Source organism: Dicentrarchus labrax, unplaced genomic scaffold (assembly GCF_905237075.1).
Source record: "Dicentrarchus labrax unplaced genomic scaffold, dlabrax2021, whole genome shotgun sequence".
Lineage (NCBI taxonomy): Eukaryota > Metazoa > Chordata > Actinopteri > Moronidae > Dicentrarchus > Dicentrarchus labrax.
Window position 1 is genome coordinate 8,650,444 of NW_026136718.1, and position 22,783 is coordinate 8,673,226.

General features: G+C 39.7%; 1 protein-coding gene across 1 annotated transcript in view; it reads right to left on the reverse strand.

Annotated features, from left to right (window-relative positions):
* Positions 1 to 22,783, reverse strand: part of sgip1a (SH3GL interacting endocytic adaptor 1a) — a 75,318-nt gene that overhangs the window by 17,621 nt on the left and 34,914 nt on the right. The window contains 11 exon segments of the mRNA XM_051376567.1: positions 410 to 490; positions 2,392 to 2,477; positions 3,674 to 3,758; positions 3,851 to 3,872; positions 5,261 to 5,272; positions 6,947 to 6,955; positions 9,433 to 9,611; positions 10,688 to 10,751; positions 11,217 to 11,279; positions 12,617 to 12,641; positions 13,433 to 13,496. Of these exon segments, the coding sequence (XP_051232527.1) occupies positions 410 to 490; positions 2,392 to 2,477; positions 3,674 to 3,758; positions 3,851 to 3,872; positions 5,261 to 5,272; positions 6,947 to 6,955; positions 9,433 to 9,611; positions 10,688 to 10,751; positions 11,217 to 11,279; positions 12,617 to 12,641; positions 13,433 to 13,496 (690 nt within the window).

The window sequence follows — 22,783 nt, forward strand, 5'->3', positions numbered from 1 at the left end:
CCTGCCAAACACAAGCACAACAACTTGAAGAGAAGGAATCAGCCTACAAATCATCAACCATGCAGCACTGTACATTCAGTCAAAATCATGCAAAATGCGAGAAGGAGGCAGCGACAGAGGACAGGATGGTGCATTATGGCAGACAGGTAGTGAAATCTCCCATAGAATAAACAATAACCAACATTGAATCATGTGGTGAAATGGCTGACGAAATGAAACAGGTTACAGCTGGCTGTTTTTAAAGAGAAGCAGAGTGTTATTGCCACACTGATGTTTGATGGGGTCAGCTTGCAGGTCTGTCTGTTAGTCGGATGATGAGGGGTTTCATGGGGTGAGTTGATGGAGCTGTGCAGTCATTCCAGGCAGAAGAGGAGGTGTGGCACAGTACGCAGGCAATTATAAAACTTACTTCCTGCAGGGAAGGATCTTGTCAAAGAGGATTCAGGCTCTGACAGAGGAACTGCCCACGCATCGGACTCAGACAGAACCACTAATTTCAGGGGGGGACAGAAGAGGCCAAGACAGGGGCATTACAACCAAAACACTTGAGGGGTTCTGATTCTTTGGGGGTTAAAAAAAAAGTCATAGGCCTAAGAGGGGAACAACACAGATCAGCATGTCAATAAAATCTTTCATTAGAGTAAACAGATTCCCAGCCTCAGTGGCAGACTGCAAGTCAGTATGTGTTGTAACACTAGAACACCTAGAATGTCTTTCCTTGCCAAGTGAATTTTTGTGCTGCTATGATAGTGGAATACAGGGTAGAGCACTAGATGCTGACATCTGAAGACATGACTACAACCCTGTTCGCACAAACTGAAGAGGCAGAATAAAAACTGGGCACAGAGGTGACCAAGACAGCCACACAAACAACATCAAAACTAATGTGCAACAGCTGCTGCTCGACAAATCTGTCCACTTGTGACTTGTCAACACTTGTTTTTTTTATCTGCCACAGTATCATAGCATTATCATTTTAGGAATTCAGCATAGTATTGATACAACTCCCACTATAAGCAAGCACTTCCTTTTAAGAGGCAGAAACCTTAATCAGAGCCCGGCTCTAGGTTATTATGGTTAAGCAATACAACAACACATGGGAGTTTAATTACCTGAAAGAGAGTTGTTAAACTGTTAACACTGAGGTAGCAATCTAACTTAGTATTTTTTGGTTATGTAAGTTATACCAGAAGTAATATATACAATATATACATATATAAAAGTTTTTTTTTGTTTGTTTTATTTATATATTATATAAATGTTCCATAAGAGGTTTATGAAAATAATGGATTTATATGATGTTGCCTTAACGTGACGAAGTGCCTTGATTTTCAGGCATTTAATTCAGTGGATTTACCTGAATCACCATCTAATTATTTTGTTTTATTTTTGAACTGGTTCCCGAATACATTTTGAAAGAATCTACATTATATACACCTAGCTGCGAGTTCATTAGGTACACCTAGCTACAACCAAAGCAGTCTAATATATTATGCTTGCAATAAATCCTCCCTTTATGGAAGTTATAATATTTAAGAGAGGTGTCTATTCAACTGCATGGTCATTTTTTAGGCTGCTGTTTGCGGTACCATTAAATGTATTGTGTTACAAACCCCATTTATACCAATGACGGTAGGCTAAATAACAGAAACATCTCTCTGTAGAATGCATTACAGTTCAACCGAGCCACAAACTACATTACCAAAAATTAGCATAAGGTTGAATCAACACCTCTCTAAAACAGATTTATAACAGGATTGTTGTATCACACTGTATTAGTTTGAGCTAAGAGGAACTCATAAACTTTAACATGCTGCTTATACAGTATCTTGTGAAGATAAAACCATAGTGAGTTTGAAAGTAAAAAGTTTCCAGTGTCACACACAGAGTTGTTGTTTTTTTAGTCAGAATGAATGTATAAAGGGAATTTGTGTCAGGTTAATGTTAGTTAAGCCTGACATGGCAGTTGCGTAACAGCTAAGAGCTCTCCCACAGCATGTGCCTCTAAGTCCTACCGGATTGGATGAGAACGGGTGACAACAGAATCTGAATATTAACTAGCTGCACTGTGCACATGAACATGACCTCCCAGTGCCAATTTAAACTTTGACCTTAGCAAAGACAGATGGAGTGAATCCACTACTACACAGTGAGCCTGAGGGAAGAAAACGATGTTAGAGAAATTGGTTAGGGGAGGGGGAGAGAGGAAGAGAGAGGGTATCTGCTATGACCTCTCTCATTGTGTTGCTCACATTATGACAAAACAACAACAGTGGTAACAACCATCAACACGAACATAGAACGTAGAACCAAGACAGAGACAAAAACAAAGACAAAAACAGAGATGCGTAAAGAGACACAGAGTAACAAAGAAACAGGGAGGAGGGTTACCTTCAGTTTTTGGTTCTCCAAAGGGTGTTTCCAGAGGAGGCCCAAATAAGGCTGTGGTGTCTTCAGAGACAGGTGTTTGTTGACTGCTGCAAACAAACATAAAACATAATGTATAAATATATTTATAGAAGATAAAATAAGAAAAGAGGTTGTGTGACACAATAGACACAGAAAGTCAATTTAAGAACAACTACACTGTGCATGAAGTTACTAAACAGTATCAGAGAATCAAAAAGTACCAACATGTTTAAGAAATAAATGCAGATGTACCTAAAACAATATACATGTTTTTCTATCTGATGTTGTCTTAAGTTTTCAGGGATATTATGAATGGCTGTGTGTGAAATGTAGCAACGTAGCTACATTGTAATTATTAGTAGTTTATTTTATTCACATTATATGTGGTTCTAGGGGAACAAAAAAATATGTAGACCAATAAGTATGAATACGACTATAAACACTTAAGCATTCATACTAGAAGAGTATGTTTTTAAATCCCCACAGCACACACAGCATCACAGTGTTTTGGGGTAGACAAACACAGCTCTGAAGATTCAGTAAAGCCTCAAGTGGCCCTCCAGCAAAATAAACCCATTTTTTTTACTCAAACTTCTTATGTTTGGATGACAGAGGTTGGACAAACTCTTGTAGTGTTCATCAGCCATTATGTCAAAAGCACCATGATTGACTGAGCAACATTTATTGCTGTTCTAAACTTGATTAACTTCAGTTAATACTTAGGTAACATCCCAGTAAGGGTTCCTGCTCAATGAAACCAAGCTAGACAGCTGCACCGATGTTAAAAAGACTTGCGTCAAATGCAAGGTTGAACAGGTGCATAAAGATGTTGCTCCACTGGTTGATGTGACATAACACCCCAATTCATCACACCATGACAGGATTAATGACACCTTTCAAAAACGATCATGACGAGCTACATGTAACATTTTAACACCCATAAATGAGTACATTTGGAGACATTACTATAATTACTGTACAAGAACATTACCAAGGCCATCACTTCCATCTCAGTTTCAGCAAAAAGAATGCATTGCACAGCAAATCTACTGCACAGCTTTACGACACAAAAGACTATCTGTTTCTTACTGCTTTTTTTAAAAAACTGAATGGTTGAACAAGTAAAAAGAAATTAGAAATTTTGAGGTGTAAAAGTACAACATAATGCCACAAGACAGGAGAAGGGACCTGCAGTGACACATACAGTATGATACATTAATTGAAGTACCTTTACATTAGGTGGCAGGGAACATGAGGTACATACCTGGGGGGCTGTGGTGCTGGAGCTGGTGTGGGGGCCACAGTGGGTACAGTAGGGACGACGCGTCTCGGTCTGGCAATCTCCTCACCTGGAACCATAATTAAATCCGTTTACGATTCTCGCATCACACCATCATTAAAAGAGAACCTAGCCTGGAGGTGCAAGGAGACTGATACTTACTGGATGTGTTCCTTTTCAAACCCTGTAACATGAAAAAAATGACAGTAAAATTTAACTACTCAAAGACATAAAACCTAAAAATGTCAACAGCAGTCACTAACAAGTACAATGTGGCATCAATTATAATGACCTGCGTCTATTATGCTACCATCCTACAGAGCCCCCATTACAAAATGTAAAATATAAAATACAATACGGCATCTACCTTTTCTTTTAATAAGGAAACACAAGAACAATGTTGTAGGCTGTACACTAAGGTGAAGGTCAGAGGATAAACTCCAGCCTCAGGTTGACTTAATCTGATGCGACCTACCAGCTGTCTGTGCCCTAACCCCGAGACAGAGAGGCCACCCCCACATTGAAATACTTTTTGCAGTCGTTAAGTACATCCAGAATAAAATAAATAGTTTCACTATAAATAGTTTCATTTTAGTGTTGACCTTATCAAAGTCTTCCTTGTGTAACTACAGAACATATTCACACGGACTAATGCTGACCCGCATGACAGTAATCATTTTGAGGATTATATAAATTAAATTTCTAATGTTTAATACGTGATTCATTAAACAAAAGACATTCACTGAAATGTGACATAGACATTTCTCAGCAGCTGTTGTATATCAGATATCTGATATAAATATCTGCTGGTATGGATACGGTTTAAATCAAGAGGAGTAACTTACTCCCAAAAATAACAACAAAATTTAACAATATTGTTAGTATCAGGTTAGAAAATGGCAACTTGGTGAACTGCTGCTGCTGCAGTAGAAATATTGGAAAGCTTTCAAAACATGCTTTTGAAGTCAAGAAGCCCTTGGTACCAGCGCAGGTGTGAGGCTGAGTGTAAGAAAGTTAAAAGAGAAGTGAGTTTTGTTGTTGGAGAAGCAACAGCACAATAATATTGCACCTCTGGCTGTGATCTTAAACACCCGAGTGAATATGAGCGTATGTATGAATTCACCATGAGAGTGACACAAGAGGCCAAGAAAGGCAGAGAGCAGATAAGGAGAGAGAGGGAGGGACGGGGGAGAGACGGGAGCAGATGAGATGAGAAGACACGGCGATGGGGAGTGACTGAAGTAAGACATCAAAGGGTCCAGCTGTCAAAAGTGCAAATTCCCCCCCGCTACAGAGACCAAGCATGAAGCCATTCAAGATGAAAAACAAGTGCACTAGTAATCTTGAGAATGAGGGGGAAAAAAATAAATATTATATTTATTTATATGTTTAAATATTACTGTCAAAACAAGTTAGATAACAATTTTGACCCATCAGCTCAGCCACTGAACCCACCTACGTATTGTCTGTCTTATTTGACCAACTCCAAGGACAAGGTTAGAGCAAAAGAAAGGGTACAAGAAGCATGTGGCAACATTTTACCCCAGGGAGACGGATGAAAAGGACACTTACCGGACTACGTCTCTGTGACCAGCAAAAAGGAAGAGAGAAGAGATACCTGGTCAGAGAGTGACAAATCAGTAAAGCAGACATCATATGCACCAGGAGAAGAATGCTGGCCTTGTCGGTCAGATTTGGGGATGAGGATGATACCATGGCCATGGAGAGGGACGTTATGTGATCATGTGCCTTGGATTTTATGAGAAATTGCTAGTAGTATGTAGAGGATCTTTGAGCAAAAATGCAAATAGCTCAATAAGTCCTGGATAATAAGGGGAGAGGGTATTAAGAGACAACTGAGGATGACTTATCCACACCGATCTGTGTGTTTGTGCTCATGCCTACGCCCCCGTCTTCTGTTGATGAGAAAAAACAAACTGTAGCAATTCAAGGCCCAGATAAATGAGGATATTTGCTTGAATCTCTAATATCATCTGTGAACCTGCTGTGACTGGACAGCATCCAAAATATCTTGTGGAGCTGTTGAAATCACTTCCCTCTCTTCCTGCCCCCCCTTTTATCTTCAACTGTCTCCAGCCCCATCCCATTATTTGACCATTTTTGTTAAAAACCATGTCATTTTTGCAATCTAATCCTTTTGAGTTTCCTTTCATTTCCCCTTGTAGTCTCCCATCTGGCCTCTTGGTCTCTTTCATTTCTGCTGAAATCTCTCCATCTGCATGCGTCACGTCCACCTCGCATCAACTCTCTCTCTCTCTCTCTCTCTTTCCCTCCCTCTCTCTCACTCTTGTGCTCGTTCCAGTTGTGCAGTGAGCCATGAGTGATTAAAGTGATGCAACAAGGGGGTGGGACATGCTGGTGGAAAGGATTCATTTCATTGGGTAAACTGGTACAGGACACAGTGCAGCACTCTTCGTCTTAACAAATCATCCTCTCCCGGCTGTATGTAAACAGGAAGAACAACAGGAAGTGTTTAGAGTCGCACACTGTGACCTTTTAGCCTCTGTAAGGGATTAACAATCACTGTTAACACTCAAATAGTTGTGTACAGACATGGCTGTGTTTAAAACAGGCCGCTTCAAACCACTGTGTGTCTTTTTGAAATCGAATTGAAATTCAACATTTGATTTTGGTGCAAAGGCTATGACACATTTAATAACTGAACAGAGAGTCAGCTGGCCTGTAAGGTGAAAAATAAAATGAATGTCTTCCAAATTAAGCCTTTCTGGTTGAAATGCTTGTAGACAATACGACAAGAGAGGAATAATATGTGATGTAAGATGTCTTTTTTTAGTTTCTAACATTTGAACTCCAATCCTGACCTTTTCCACGCCTCCTCTACTGCTTGTAGTCTTGTTATTTGGACTGAGAACTGGAGGCTCAAGAACCAATTAAAATCAGATTTAAGATGTCTTAGTCAGCGGAAACAATTTAAAAGTCAGCGCTCTTGTGCTCCACGTAACCAGGCAAAGAAATCAACATGTGCAATACAAATGCTGAGCAGTCACACACATGCATGTACAGTAATCTGTCTATTATATAACAAACAATGAAACACACACAAGAAAAAAGACATAATATTTGGCATTTGCCCTAGAAACACTGGGCCAATAATATAGCCTATAGTTGTTACACACTATGAGAAAACACATTTACAAGCATTAAGAGGGATGAAAGTGTAACACTGTAACACTAAAGGATAAAAAAAACACAACAGCATGCAAAGCAAAGGCTTACCGGACTCCTCTACAGAGGTTAGCACCATTAGAGGCAGCAAAGGAACGAGAGATAAGAAAGAATGGTGGAATAGTTAGAAGACAAGAGGGGAAAGCGTAATAACATTGGCAACGCAAAGCAAAGCATCTGTGGGGAGTTGCTAAATCAGCTGCAATCATTAATACAGACACATAAAGCTTGTGTAGTACTATAGCTATTCACTGAATCCAGTCGTTCCTTCATTCCTCCACCTACACATTAAACACTACTCCTCCTAACATGATGTGAGCACTGAATCGTGGCTAAGGTTTTATGTGAAATAAGCTGTTAACCTGCATCATCATGTACCGCTCACAAGCTTGTGTACATATGAATAATTCATGCAGAATATGCCAAACATTGCCGCAGAAATTAAGCTCATGCAGTCTGCTAAATAAAACACTCACAATCCAGCGATGCATAATACTTGCTGTGTGTTTTAGGTTTTTCAAAGCTGTGGTAAGAGCTTGTCAATGCAATGTCACATTTACGTGCAGGAAACCAACATCAAGAGAAAGAGCATTATAATGTAAAGTTTCAGTTATTATTCTCAGGGATATCAATTATATTCAAATGGCTGTGGGCTGTTGTCAACTGTGAGTCTTGTTTTTTAAAATAAGAGCAAGTCAGAAATGTTTTACTCTGGGGGAAAAGTATTTACTTGATTATTTCAAGGAAAAGAAAGAACTAGAAATAAGTGGAAAGAAGTGGTGTTTGCTCTTGGAGGCCTGTTAACATTTGGCCCCTCTTCCTCTTTTCATCAGACCATTTTATTGTCAGTCCACATCCAGGGTTACCCAGAGTTGCCAGGGACTGGGAGTGACTGTGTGACTCATGTAATTTATGTGTGTGGGGAAAAGCTGGGCACAAGCAAACGTGATGCTAATTTGAACTGGTAGATGTGATGGCGGAAGTTGCATAATCACAACTACAGGCCAGTAATTCCAATATCATGATCTAGGGTAACATTCAGGTGACTTGACTGCATTATATGTGTTTCATGTTAGGGAAAATTTATCAACATCCACACATCTGGATAACACCACAGCCCCAAAACCGAACCAAAAAAAAAAAAAAAAAGAGATTCAACTTATGTGTATTTTCAACATAAAGTAATCTGTTGTCATCATTTGCTTAATAAAATGTCAGGAAATAGTGAAAAATACACACAATCTCCTTGAGTCAAAGGTGATATCTTCAAAGTGCTTGTTTTCACCAACCAAAAGTCTAAAACTTAAATATATCCATTTCAGACTGACAGAAAACTGAGAAAGGAAGCAATTTTTTTGATTTAAGAAAATGGAACAAGCAAATGATCAATTGCTAATTAATTTCCATTAACACATAAACAAAATTCATTCAGATTCATTTTCTGTTGATCAACTAATTGGTTCAGAGTCATATTTGTGAGGAAAAAACCTTGAAATGGTAAAAACAACCAGTCTCCTATCAATAGCGCATGTGCTCACAACCATTATCAGCCATGTAAAGACCTTCACACCTGATCAGGTTAACAGAGCCAGCGGGTGAACACAGGATAACTTGATTAAATTATTGAGTCCAGAAGCTCAAATGACCACCAGCAATCTCCCTGTACAGCAGACCGACACACAGGTTCATTGTGCCCACTTTCCTACCTAAATTATTTAAGGCGGACACCCAAGCTAACTGTCCTCACTGACAAACATAGGAAGTGTGGGTAGAAGCAAGAAAGGCAGGGTCTTGACGCTAATTACAGGCCATCTCAAGGGGATTTGTGCTTGAATTTGGACTCATCGACTCAAACAAGAGCTTTACACGCTGCTATTTGGCAGCAGTACGTGGTCAGATGGTTTCTCTTGTGATGGGACATCTGCCTAGTGTTAAACTACACCGGACTAAACACTGAGGTCACTGACAGCACTGACCAAATATTACAAGCATCACAAATTAACTATATGGCATTCAGATTATCCTATAAACCTGACCTCACTCATTACAGGGACATGGATTGTGATTTCAGTGTAGATAGTACATACACACATATTGCATACTGGCTCATTAAAACAAACTACTTCTGTTGTCATGTAGAGACCCAAGACAAGTGAAGCAGTGACACGTTTAGAGTTTCAATCAACAGTTAAAACAAAACGGTGGTGGAATAAAATAATATACTGAAGAGAGATAGTCGCTCAGTAGACACTAGCACACACATAGAGTACGGCATGTGCTGTACAACTTGTAGTATTTCAGTGTGGAAAAATCATCAGTATATAAGACAGCTGAAACAATCACATATCAAAGACAACGCAAGAACAAACATACATGCACGTCCATTTCTGTGCATAAAAATATCTACATATTAAAAGGGGATGAAGATAAGCAGCAGGAGTGATTTGCACATGCACATTATAACCATCTAGACCAATACACAGCTGTCTGTTAGTGACAGCTGGCACTGAGAGGGCAGTGACGTCAGGGCTACTCACCATAGGAGACGGGGACAGGGCTATGTTGCCTATGGAGGCTTTGAGCTCGTCGACCGAGGGCACCGACACTACACGATTGGCCGGCAGTGGTTTGATCTTGATTTTGAATTTTTTCCTGTGGTCCTCCTCTTCTTCCGACTCATCAGAGGAAAAGAAGTGGGGCTTTTTGGTGATAGGCGGTGGTGCAGTGTCAAGGAAAGCAAAGTTCTCTGCCTTACACAGTCCAGGACATTTCACTGAAAATATTGAACAGGCGACTATGTGATTGTGTCAGGGCTACCAAACTCAGGAAATACACCCCCGGTGAAACTAGCCTTATTACCTGGGTGACTGCCAAAATCTAAAATAATCTCTTTAAAACTTGCTATTTTTTCCTAATGGATATGGTCCATACATGTGATTCAAACAATTTAATGTTGTCGTGTTTCAATTATTGTCTTTCTGCTCTAGAATCAACAATAACCTTTCTGCATGGCTGATTAAGTGGAGGACGAGATACCAATTTAAACCTAAAAATTACTTTAGGATTGAGTGACAAGTAATGCATTTCTAGCAACGACCCACTGCAAATACTGGATTAAATTTGGGCATGCCTGCCCACAAGATGAAGGCGCGTGTCCCTTAAAAATCAGATCAAATTTTCAACCTACTGAGGTGGTAATTGCAAAGTGATAAATATAGTATCACCGTCATAACAAACGGTGAAGAAAACAGAGCGTCACCTCTGCTCAATGAGCTGACAGTCTGGGGAATCAGGGTATTGATTACAGTGATAATTCCACGCTTCGCAAACAGGTCCTAGGGCTTCTAAAACTCTTCTCTGCACCTTCTTGTTCACGTCTGGCGCATCAATGACTCATTTTTCTGTAGCGGCGTTATGTGCTGCGCCTCATTACCTTTATTTAGATCTTTGTTAATTGGATGTTTTGACACTTTGTTAAGCAGTTGACGCACTTATCATCACTGTAAGTCAAGTGTTGTTTTTTTATGTGTAGATTTCTATACAAAATTATATTTGATCGTATAAATTAGTTTCCACTGATTTGCCTCAGTAGAATTTGGGAGGGGGTGAAGTACATTCCCATGTGAATGAGACTTCCTACACAAACTACTCTCCAATCAGTGTGCACCGATTTAACAAACCCTGCACTAACAATGGAAGCAATCAGTTTTTAGAGAGACAAAGTAACTTGGCAGAAATAAAATAAGACAAATGAATTCTGCCAAATGACAAATGAAGCAGTGTTGAGGATATCTCCCTCCTCTGACTCCTCCTCAGGTCTGATGCTGTAGCCCTCATCATCCACCTCAGGGGAATTCTGAAAAGTAGAATAAGTAAGAATAAATCTCTAAATGTTTGTATGATGTTATCAGAAACACACTGCTGTCATATTAGTTGTATGTGAATACAATGTTAACAGAGAACCAGCAGTGGGTCAGTTAAGCCCCAGTTAAAGTTCCAGCTTACATATTCAGAGCACAAATATGGAGACTTCCAATCATAATGAATGCTAGGTTCCCTGCTAAAACATGACCAAATGCATATTGACAAAGTGATAATCAGGATGTAATATGTGAGCAGTCAACTTGATTAACTATCTGTAGCCACTGTTAACATGCTTTGTGCACAAATTTGTCAATAGCACATTGATTTTACAATAACATGGATCAATACAATAAGCTCATTCAGTTCAAATGTAAACAAAGCAGCAGTGAGTTGGTGCAGACCAAACACTGTTTAAAATCAGTGTAAAATAATAATCCTACAGTCAACTTTTACTTACATATCTGTCCCAGTCGATATCTTCATAGAAGCCATTAGGGGCCCCATTGGTCTTCTTCTGAGACTGAGAACAGAGGGACACTTTGATTAAAGTCCTACCAGACGGTGACAGTACATTATATTCTGCACTACTGCGCTACCACTGGATATGTGTCTACATTAGCAACTATTCAGTGGAACTAATTCTTCTCTATAAACCTTGATCCTGTGTACTCTGGTCAGACTGCTTCCTACTGAAGTTTCCTATTTCCCTCTTACATAGAGGTGGGCGATATATATCGTTTGCGATAATATCGTCATTGTTGTTTTGACAATATGCAAATTTCCACTATCGAGTATTTAAATTACTTCGCCAAAAATACTGAAACGCACTCGGAAACTCCTCACATCCACTTAATACACGGTGCAGCAACGCTCTCTACAGCATGGCAGGATTCAGTCACACGACTAGTGGGCCTACGTGATCACATGACGTGATCACATGACCTCTCGCTAGCATCCTCCTTGCAACAGTTTAGCAGCGCATTGTGATGGTAGAGAGAAAATGCAAGCACCTCCAGTCCCTGAAGCTACCGGTACTTCAGATGATTTAGTGCCGAGACGTGGGTCTACCTCTCTGGCATGGAAATGGTTTGGTTTCGAAAAGACTTTTTTAGTGCAGCGCTCAGAGCGCTTCAAGTTGAAATCTGTTCAACTTTTAACACCGCTGGGCACTCGGAAAATGAGTTTTTGAGCGCTCTCAGCACTAAAAACGCGTTTGGTGGACACAAGCCCTAACTCACACATTTCCAATCAAGGATATCGACTGATTGTCGTTATCGCCAAAATCCCCAAAAATAACGAGATATTAATTTTTGCCCATATCGCCCACCCCTACTCTTACAGGCCTTATTTTTTTCCCCATTCCACATTGGCAATTCCTTGTCAAAATAAATATCTTTCTGTTTTCCAGAAACAGACTTAAAATGAAACCATGCTTGGTCACTAATGATCTAATAATGACACTGATTCTTGTTACTAATGAACATGCTGCAAACAGTCCCACAGTGCTGGATAATATTTCAAGATTCAAGTGTGCTAATGAAAAGATAACTGAAACAGAAACACTGGCAGACGACTGATGAGTTGAATAACAATGAATGTTTAGAACCAAACTAAGCTCTAGACTAATTATTCTAGAGGTTAGTCTACTAACTACTCTAAAAGGACTACAAACTACAGTTCAGTACCGATTCAACCTCTTGGGGTTCCTGGCAAGTAAAAAGAATACAGAAGATAAATAAATAATGTACCTCACAATCACCACACTTGATTTCCTTAAGTATTATTATGTGTAGAGTGAATTGTAATTTAGAAATTAATTAATTGGCTGATATATATTAAACATTTTCTGTTACTTACACCCCCGTCTCTGTCTGGGGACCCCCTGTGAGAAAAAGAAAAAGAAGAGGGAAGAAAGGAGACCATAAAAGCAATTTAACACGTGGGCTCTTCGTTTTGAAATCAAGTGCTTTTCTATTTAGCTGAGCCGAAAGAGAGGTATTCAAGGAAAACCTTTTCACACCATCATACCCACACACTTATTCACTTGCAAATCACACTCTCACTGACTTCACCGCACAGAAAGATTTTACAGTAAGTCTAACTGTCTCGTCCTCAGATACAAATTGGCTAAACACCCCTGGAAAACTATCACGCTGACAAAGATTCTGCAAGCTGACCTTATGAAGCACTCCATAAGGGACATAATTGGTCTTTTAAGTCTTATTTTAATCCTGCTGTATTTTCATACATCATTTCAGCTGTATGCAAACAACCAATGTCTCAAGCACTGGATATTTTAGGTATGCTTGTTATTTTATAGATCCTTAATAACATGTCATACTGCCAGTTTAACAGATCAACTAATACAATACAACACACAAAATACCACTGTGGCTCATAATTAACTCTAGACTCTTCAGCTGTGCATAGTTAATGGCAGCAGCAGCCTTACATTTATTTGACAAGACCCATACTTAAAACTAATCCCGTAATTGTTCTTACTTATTCTAATCCTTTCATTCTTTTGTGTATGCACGACCTGCTGCCATATATCAATTTTTCTTCTCAAAATACATTTGTCCAATTCAGAGGTTTCAGCCAGCTCTCTGCTCCACTGCACTAATATGCTCTATGTTTGGATCATAGTACACAGGAAGGGGGATCAGAACTTACGTGGAGTCATTGTCCTTCTCTTTCTTCCGTATCCCGAAGGCCTTCCTGGTACGTTTTTTCAATCCTAAAGGAGGAAAAAAAAAAAGAGGAAAAGGGGGAATTATTGCATGAAGAAAAACCAAAGGCATGACTAAAAGGTGGTGTCTGGGGGTGGGTTAAAGGGTACATTCTGTCAGATGTCCTGCATCTATCGTCCTGGAGATTAAAGGTGGTGGTTTATCTATTATTGAGTGACTGGCTGCATCACTGTGAAAGCAAACACTGTCTTTCAGAGCTAAGAATGCATTCATGGTCACCGCAGATGGACGGACAGCCTAACAGTCAAGGCATCATTTTGGATTAGGAAAATTCATTAGCACTGTGAAAATCAATGGGGAAAGAATTCAATGTAAAGCCATGGAGCACAGAAGGACCAACTGTAGGTCACACAGCTTCAACTTCAATCCATAATGCTACATACAGCATGTGAGATCCCTAATGTACTGAGCCATGCGATTGCCAGTTTGAATTCCTAGACTAACTTGGAATAACTGAGGAATCCAGCAAGGCTCACTGCTCCTTCCCTCCATATCTACTGTGTAAACAACAGTATGACAAGCAAGGAATCGGATCTCCAGCTGCTCTAATGGGACTGCTCACTGACCAACAATACAATAATGATGACTGTATTGTTATAGCAACAAGTGTGAGTGCGTGTGTTGGCCTTGAGAAAAAAAATTGTAGCTTTCAGAAAAAAATTCTTAAATACAAACTCAGGACCTTGAAAGAGACATTTATTTTTCTTCTGTATTGATGCAACACTTCAGCCTCATTTTCACCTTAATTGTCAACAAACTGACTACAAGATAAATGTAGTTTACGCCACAGATTTGCAGATACAGTCTTGGTTTCTGTGTTCCAACAATTCAAAGTTCAAGTTCAGCACTATCAAGGTGTACTATGAGCTGATTTAACAACAGAAGGTCACAACAAATGGTTTACACAAAAGGAGGAAGTTCAATCACAATCCATCTCAAGTTCATTACAGCTCCGATACATTTTTGTATATGTCATTAACTTATTCTACTATACAATTAGGCTAAAAAAAAAAAAATGCTCCTGGCTTATTCTTACCCCAGATGAAAGCCCAGTTGTCCCCCTCCATTTCTTTACTGATATGACTCTCATTCTTCCTCGTCTTTGTCTAGTTGTGAACTCATCACATCATCTCATGACCAACCGATCTCTCCTCATACCACATGCAGATGCACACTGAGCTTAAGAGCAGGAACCCGACGCTACCCCTTCGCTAACCCACACACACAAAAACACGCAGACAAGGTATCATGATCCTGTTCTTGATCTGCGTCTGGTACTCAAATTCAACACCAGTGACTCCGCTCATGAATTAAAGACAAATGTCATCATTTCTTTAGTAAACAAATCATCAGCATGCTGCAGCCAAAATGAGAAAATCGATCCAGACAGGCCTGCTGGCCATGAGGAGCCTCACCCAGAAATACCCTCTTATTGATCCTGCTAATATACTCAACCTTGCATCATATGAATGGCCACTGCCACAGCTCAATAAGTGTCCCACTGCAGAGGAAAAACACTTATATATGGAAAGAATTAAGGCACATTTAAAAAATAGGTGTGCCCTTGTATACGCAAAGATAGGCACACATGTCCCCGCAGCATATGCAGAGACATGAACACACCTCAAGAAACAGAGCTTTATGAATATTTATGGTCACTAGGAGATCAGGTGTTAGGAAGCAGCACCTGTTTGTACAAAAGCTACCAAAGCCATTAGAGAAAGAGGAAAAAAAGATATATACATATATTGGAATTGGAAAAGTCACAGCTGTGTCCTTGAGCAAGGCACTGAATGACCAAAAACAATGCTTTTGAAAGCATCTTTTCCAGAACACTTTTCTAGAAAGAGTGCTGAAACTATCATACTGTTTGTGTGGGTGCTTGTGAGTATGTATGTGTTGTTTGGTCATTCTGTTGTATTTTACAGATACAAAGAAAACTTGCACACTTGCGCACACATACAGACACCTCCTCGCAATAACTGAGATCAAGTTTTAGTTTTTTGACCCCCAAAGTACTAAAGGTTTCATTTCCATTAAATAATAAAGATGTTTTTTTTCATTCTGTGGCTTGGGAAACTCTCCCTCTCTCTGATCTCAGTGAGGCATCTGTCTGAGGTCTCAGTATGAGGACGCAGTGTGCTCTCAGCCTGTACCGTGATAGATGGAGAGAGCTTTAGTAGTTCCTTTAAAAGCTGTTCTACAAAGCCCACAAAGTTTCAACAATTACAATTACAGCTTCTACAGTTTCTTTTTGACTCTGCTGAGTCAATTCTCTCAACTGCTGCTTTAATTCTTAAGTTTATGCATTCATTTTGTGTCTGATGCCATTTGGAAGCAAAATCTTTCCCCTGTTGTGGCCCAGTTTAGTGCTACCTGTTGATGTCAAACCAACTTGAACCAATTTTTTAAATTCTGAATCTTGTCTGTTTTTAAACTGCACTTTCATTACAGCAGGCAGTATTTAAACAAATTTCCCTGAAGCACATTTCTTAATGCTGACATCTTGTTTCAGGCTAAAGTTGAAGTCTTTAATAAATACCTTTCTATATTTCTTACCCCTCTTTTGGCCTCTCTTTTTATTTTCCTTAGGTCTGTTTCCCTTCTCTGTAAATCCAGCTTTGCCCCCAAGCAAGAGCTGACAGGTTTACAGCTGTGCTAATGAAAGACTATTTTGTGTATGTGTGGTGTGTGTGTGTATGTTCAGACATGTCAGTGTGCAAAGGGCAGATGAACCCTGGCTACAGAAAGCTGCATTACATGAGAATCTGGATTATTATTATTACTACACTTTTATTGTCTTTATCTCTTCTTTCCCTTGTTTCCTTTTGTTCTCTCTCTTTCTTGGCTTGAGTAGTATTTTGAGAATAAAAAAAAAAACAAAAACAACCTACTGGCCAATCATTTAAATCTCTTTATATACAAACAGTTCAAACGCACTAAAAGACCAGAACAGATACATTGAAATTGCATTCACACATGATTTAACTGACCAGCGTAATTTAATAATAATGACATAAATGACTTACTATTCCATGTCTAGAGTACAGCAGAGCCTAAATCTGATTGGATGACATTGATGTGAAAGAATACATGAATGTGTATGGCAGGGGTTAATTAACAGAGAGGGAAATAACAGAGTGTGCGGTACACACTGTTTAATGACTTAATGGCTTCCGTTCAGAGGGATGCTAGCACAAGTGCTAACGTAATTAGCGGTCTCTTCTCAAGACACAGTAATGCAATTCTAGGAAAAGCCAATGGACATGAAGCCAAACAGGACAGGACACTGCCAAATCTAAAAGAAAAAAACCTACATGACAACTGAAGAGCAGGAGCACACTGGAGTTTGACACTGAAATGTTTTGCTCTCTCTGGAAGTAATTTATAGGGAAATTATTTTAAAAGTAATGTTTATCTGGTCTCTGAATATAGTTTAGAATCCAGGGTGCAGGATAATTTTACAGAAGTGGGAAGCTAACTTTAGAAAGGGTCCCAAGAAGTGAAAACAAACTCATAACAGGAGGAACACCACCCAGAGCAGCACAGAGTGTATTATTATTATAACTGCGAGGTCCACCCTTCAACCTACAGGAAGAGGTTGGCACTAACAATTATACCTTTATCCCATTATTAAATCACCACCAGAATGCAGATTTACACCTCAGAGTGCTTCAGTAAAAACACACCGTGGAAAGCTGGGAATGCAGCACCAAACTGAAGCAGAACACAACAATGTTTTCCCAGAATGCAAGCCTGAGAGGATCAACTCTGAAGGCACTCTAATTCGAAAGCAATCGAGAAAATACTTCAAATATTACTACATCTAGAGTAAGTTATGTTGGACTTTCTGCAGCTAGCATGTTCCTCTGTCAGGGTTGGAAACTTTTTTTCTCCTCACTGTCCCTTTCCCTTTCCAGTGTACATGTTTTTATATTGTGTATTTAAAGGGAGGGGGAAGAGAAAACAAACTATTTAAATATTTACAAGCTCAAACAAACTATTTACATACAAACTAGGCTATAGGAACACCCTAATCCAGACATCCGGAAAGGCAAAGTGAGAGAGAAGGTCAATATATGCCATATACTGACTGCTAATCTGAATACATTTTTCCACGATGGTCTGAATAAGAATTTAAGTTGCTAAAGATTCCTCTATTTTCCCACAATTGTCCCAGGCACTGTATCTTTGTGTCCCGGGTGCTATTTTTTTTTTTTTTGGAGCGCTGCCATCTGTGGTTGTTGGTTAATTCTGTCCTTAAAGATCCCCGGATGATTAAAGCAGCAGCTGGTTATTTTTATTGAAATCTCTGAGAAAACCTTTTATCATCTATACGCAAACAAAACACTGCGGTCAAATTGAAAACTGTTCATAAATGTTCTCAAATCTCAGCAAGTTAAACTTTGCAGTATCTTTCCAATGAATCAACTGTGTGTTGTTTTCCTGTTTTAGGAAGATAAGTAAACATTGGTCTGCTGCACCTATTGTATGAGTGTAACTTCTTGTGGGCTTGTATATGTCTGCTTCTGCCCGGGGTTTCCGGTACATTTGTTCCAGCTATTTAATCCACAGTCCAAGAACTAAACTGAAAGGGACACCATGCTTGGGGCACACATACACACGTATGAAGCTCTACTTCTGGGCAGGCTGAGCAGAGGCTGTTTAACAAGCTGCTCCAAAGGGGGAAGAGATGAAGAGGCTCTATAGGCCACCCGACAAAATACACACAAATAACACACACAGACACACAGACACACACACACACAGCTTGTGCTGCCAGCCACAGCAGAGCAGACTAGGCCAGGCCACTCCAAACTCTGGATGGGAGACTTGCGCTGCTGTGCATAGTAAGTAGAGAGGACAATAATACACACCATTGAGATCTAGAAGCAGTGTTTTTTGTAAAAATTGTTATGTCTTTAAATTACTATTTTTTTAAATGTATATATATATATTATATATATATATATATATATATATATATATATAATATAATATATATATATATATATATATAGATATAGAGAGAGAGAGAGAGAGAGAGAGAGAGAGAGAGAGAGAGAGATAGAGATACCAGCGCATTCAATTAGCTTCTCATTTTCAATTATGAGAAAAAAAAAATTGAATTCTTTGCCTGTATAATTTATATTTCTCTCTACATGTGGAAGAAAAAACATGTTAGTGTTTAAAATCCCATGTAGTATGCATGTCACAGCATGCTCAGGTGGGAGAATGGCATGAGAGAATGTGTGAAGACAGTGTGTCGGGTTGTTGTGGGTACTGAGCCAAGCTGTCGACTAAGCACGAGGAGAAGCATGTGCATCCACTGACAGGCAGGCAGGTTCGCAGACAAGACCGACAAGTAATTAATAGAATAGGATGAAGGCTGGCAGGCACATAAACAAGCAGACATAAAACAGAAACCTGCAGATAGACAGGTTGTAATAAACATTAAGTAGACAAGGAGACAGCAACCACCGAGACAGGCAGGCCAGCAGACTGACGTACAGCAGACAAACATAGAGAGAGACAGGCATATTGCAAACAGGAGGTTTAAAAGGCTCTTTCGTAGGAGTGACTCATCCATCCTCCTGGCCCTGAGAGGCAGGAGGACGACGACGCAGGTGAGGGCAGAAAAGCTGCTCAAGACTGGCAGATACACTAACAATGACCTCGCAATGCTGCAATGATGCTGAGGCAGAAAATGCTCCAATATCAGCAGCCACGTGACATGTAGATGTGAATGCAGCCTCCATCTTATTTCATGCACTGTTTTAGCAGACCTGCATGGAGCTGAATATTTGATCTCAAATACGCAATCGTTAAAAAAAAACACTCTTCTATGCAGCAGCTACTGTGCTGCAACTGCACAAGCAAGCTTTGAATGTAAGCAGCATGTCTTAAGCTTTAACTCGTGTAGATAGATGTCAACTCATTTCAGAGGCTCCAACTGCTGCACAAACAGACTAACATAAACAAGGCATTGCAGATAAAATCATTTAGTCCCCCACTGTTGGTCGCTACATATCTCTAAAGGCACACGAGGGGAAAAAAGCCATTAATTCATTCTCCCCCACCTACATTTTTCCCAGCCAGTCTCCGGATTTTAAGTCACCACTTCTCGAGCTTTACTGCCTCTAACCCAAAAATGGAGGAATAATCTGACAGAAGAAAGCAAGAGGAGAGAAGCTGTCTGTGAAAATGCCCCCCCTCTCTCATTACCTGGCAGCACAAACAGAAAGCTAGGAGGGCATGGCGCGCAATAAAAACCTCCAGAAATGGCCATTGACTGGCATTGCCTTCAGCCTCGCTGTGTGTTTCGCTGAAAGAGCCTGTGTCAGTGTGGCAGAGGGGGAAAGACAAAGAGACGGTGTCAGTTTGCGTTTGTGCCTGTGGATGCTAAAATTAGGCCTTGACTGTACTGTCCAGGTGGCTGCACTGTGAGCTATCAACTGTAACAACGTACCCAACACATACACATATTATGAATTGGATGGTACATGTCTGTTTTGCTGGACGGATGCACTCTTTGAATAAAAAGAGATGTTTCATCAAGTGACGTCACCCAACCTCTAAGGAAAAGTGGGTCAGGGCCAGAAACCATATAGCAGCATGCCGACAGTTGGTGCAGAGATGAACAAAAGATGTTTGGGACTGCCAGGACGGTGGTGATGCATCCATCTGCGCACTTGCTCTGTTTCCACTCTGTACCTAATATTTAATTTATTTATGCTTATATGTATTTTTATATGGACGGATAAGCAGAAGCATTTAATGAACAGACGAGGGCATGAATAACCGATTACTTATCTAGTCGATGAAATGAAAAATAGTAAAAATAGCAATCAGTTACACAGAGCCAAAGCTGAAAGAAAACTAGTCAGTTGAGAAAATGTTGTTCAGCAACCCGTCTGCTTTAGTCTAATTTAACTAACTAATTTAGTCACTTTTTAAACAAAAAATTGCCAAAAATATGCCAACTCCAAATATTTACTTGTTTAAAGTAATCTCAATATATTAGGTATTTTGACTGTTTGGAGAAAAACATTTTGTAACTCTTTTTTTATTTGAACAGGTTTCTGATACAGACCAATTAAACACTTAATTGTAAAAATAACTAGTAGATTTTCTGATATGACAATAAGTAATAGCTGCAAGCCTGTCTGGAACTGGGGAATATTTGGCAGTGTTGCTATCAATCAAATATCACATTTGTCTGATAAACACCAGATGATTTCAGCACTACATCAGTCTAATGCTACATGTTATAGCATTCAGTGTTAAGATTATTTGCAGCACTTGTCTCTCCCATCACTGTTCTTCATCTCCCCCACACCACCCTCCCTCCTGTCTCTATAAACAGCTAGCACTCATGGTTCCCATCCCCAGGCTCCAAATAGCATCCACCAAGGACTGTGTGGCAAATGACCCTGCTGCAGAGCCAACAAAGTGGCTTTTAACATAGATTTTCGGCACAAAGACACAGGGAGAAGATGTATTTTCCACCAGTCCGTCCATTTATTGACACAAGACTTTCATAGATCAGAGAGGCAGATATGGGAACCAAGTGCCCTCTCTGCCTCCAGCTGTTGCTCAAAGCGCTACTGCTCATGTCACAGTCTGATACTTCCGCAATTTCCTACAAAGTCTTCTTGTTCTCTATACACAGCAAATGAATGGTTAATTCTTGCCAGATAATGTGACTCATAATGAAACTGGGTATTCAATCCGTGACTGTTAGTTTGCGAGATTCAATTAAAGATACATGCTGTGACAGATTTCAGCATATCTCTTAAAGCATTAGCAAATCACAAATGTGATTTTAAGTTCTTGAGAATCAGCGGGGATTGTTTCTCTAAGCTCTTTTTAAAACACTAATAGTTCATTGTTTTTGCCATTTATAGTGCTGTCTTTTGTATGGCTACAAGTAGTCTAAAGCTTCTAAACTTGACTAACAGAGCTACAACTTGAAGGTGGCCTATAGTTGGCAGGCAATTCTTTCTTATACAAGCCCCTTAAAATGTCTCCACAAAGAAGTGTACATATTTGTGTTACCAGACTACAGTTTTCAAAACCCCTGCAAGATGAGTCCCCAGCTATTTCAGTCACATCCTATCAAAACAGATCACCACAGCCGCCACCGAGGGAAAAGAAAAGACCAAAAAGTAGAAATCCTCCCTTCTTTCGTCCAACAACAATGTGACAGTACCCAAAAGTGTCAGCAGCAGCCGCCCAGCTGAGCCCCATCACCATAGGAGGATGAAATAGCAAGGCGAGACAAATATCCCCTTTTCACTTTTTATGCATGCTGCATTTCATAGCATTTTCATAGTTACCTGGCACATTGACTGAGCTTTGGACTGACGTTCAACAATCAGTTCAGCTAGAGCAGCAGTCATTCCACTGACGCTGGGAAAAAGTAAAGCTATCCGTCTTATTTGGGTATCTTTTCCCAAATGTACACTTGCTGTGCACATTGGCCTCTATCACCAGCACGTTGTGTGCTCACTGAATGGGCCTGTTGTTCCTCATTCCTCATGAAATTGGTTCTATTGTCATGCATGTTTTCATAAGAAAGTACCCTGCATAATACTATTATAGGATGTCAAAACAAAGTTACAGATACATAGTTGTGTTTTTAGAGAAGCATTTGCATTCACTAAATAAATACATGTCCCTTTTCTGCACAGACTAACACAATTACATTATTAACATGAAAACAAACTGAATATCAACTTCAATGAGATAATTGGACAGAAACATTTCTTGCCTCATTTCCAGGCTCCTTTGGGACAGTGAAGCCACATGTGACGTTAGCTAGTGTGATATTGTCTGGTTTTCAAGGCTAAAGCTGCTCTGGTGTTTGAGCTGCTGGCTAGACAACAAAATCGACAAAAATCGAATGCAAGACACATCCACAGTCAAATGGATTCATCAGCCTACAGGGATAATGACAAATTCACCTTTTCTTCATTGTATTGTCACATTTCATCATTGTAGATATCACATTAATACACAGCAGTTCAATAGCATGAGATGTGATCAAACAGTTATGGTTTGAAATTCAAAGACATGCACACATTTGATGTAACACATCTACAAGCACACTGATCAGCTATAACATTATGATCACTGACAGGTGAAGTTTCAATTTAATCAATTTAAATGTTTTTTTCTCTTTCTGCTTTAGGTCCCTGCTTGTCTTCTGGCACAGGACAAAAACAGCAAGGACCTTTACTATCACTCCTCTCATTTATGCAAAGCTCAAGAT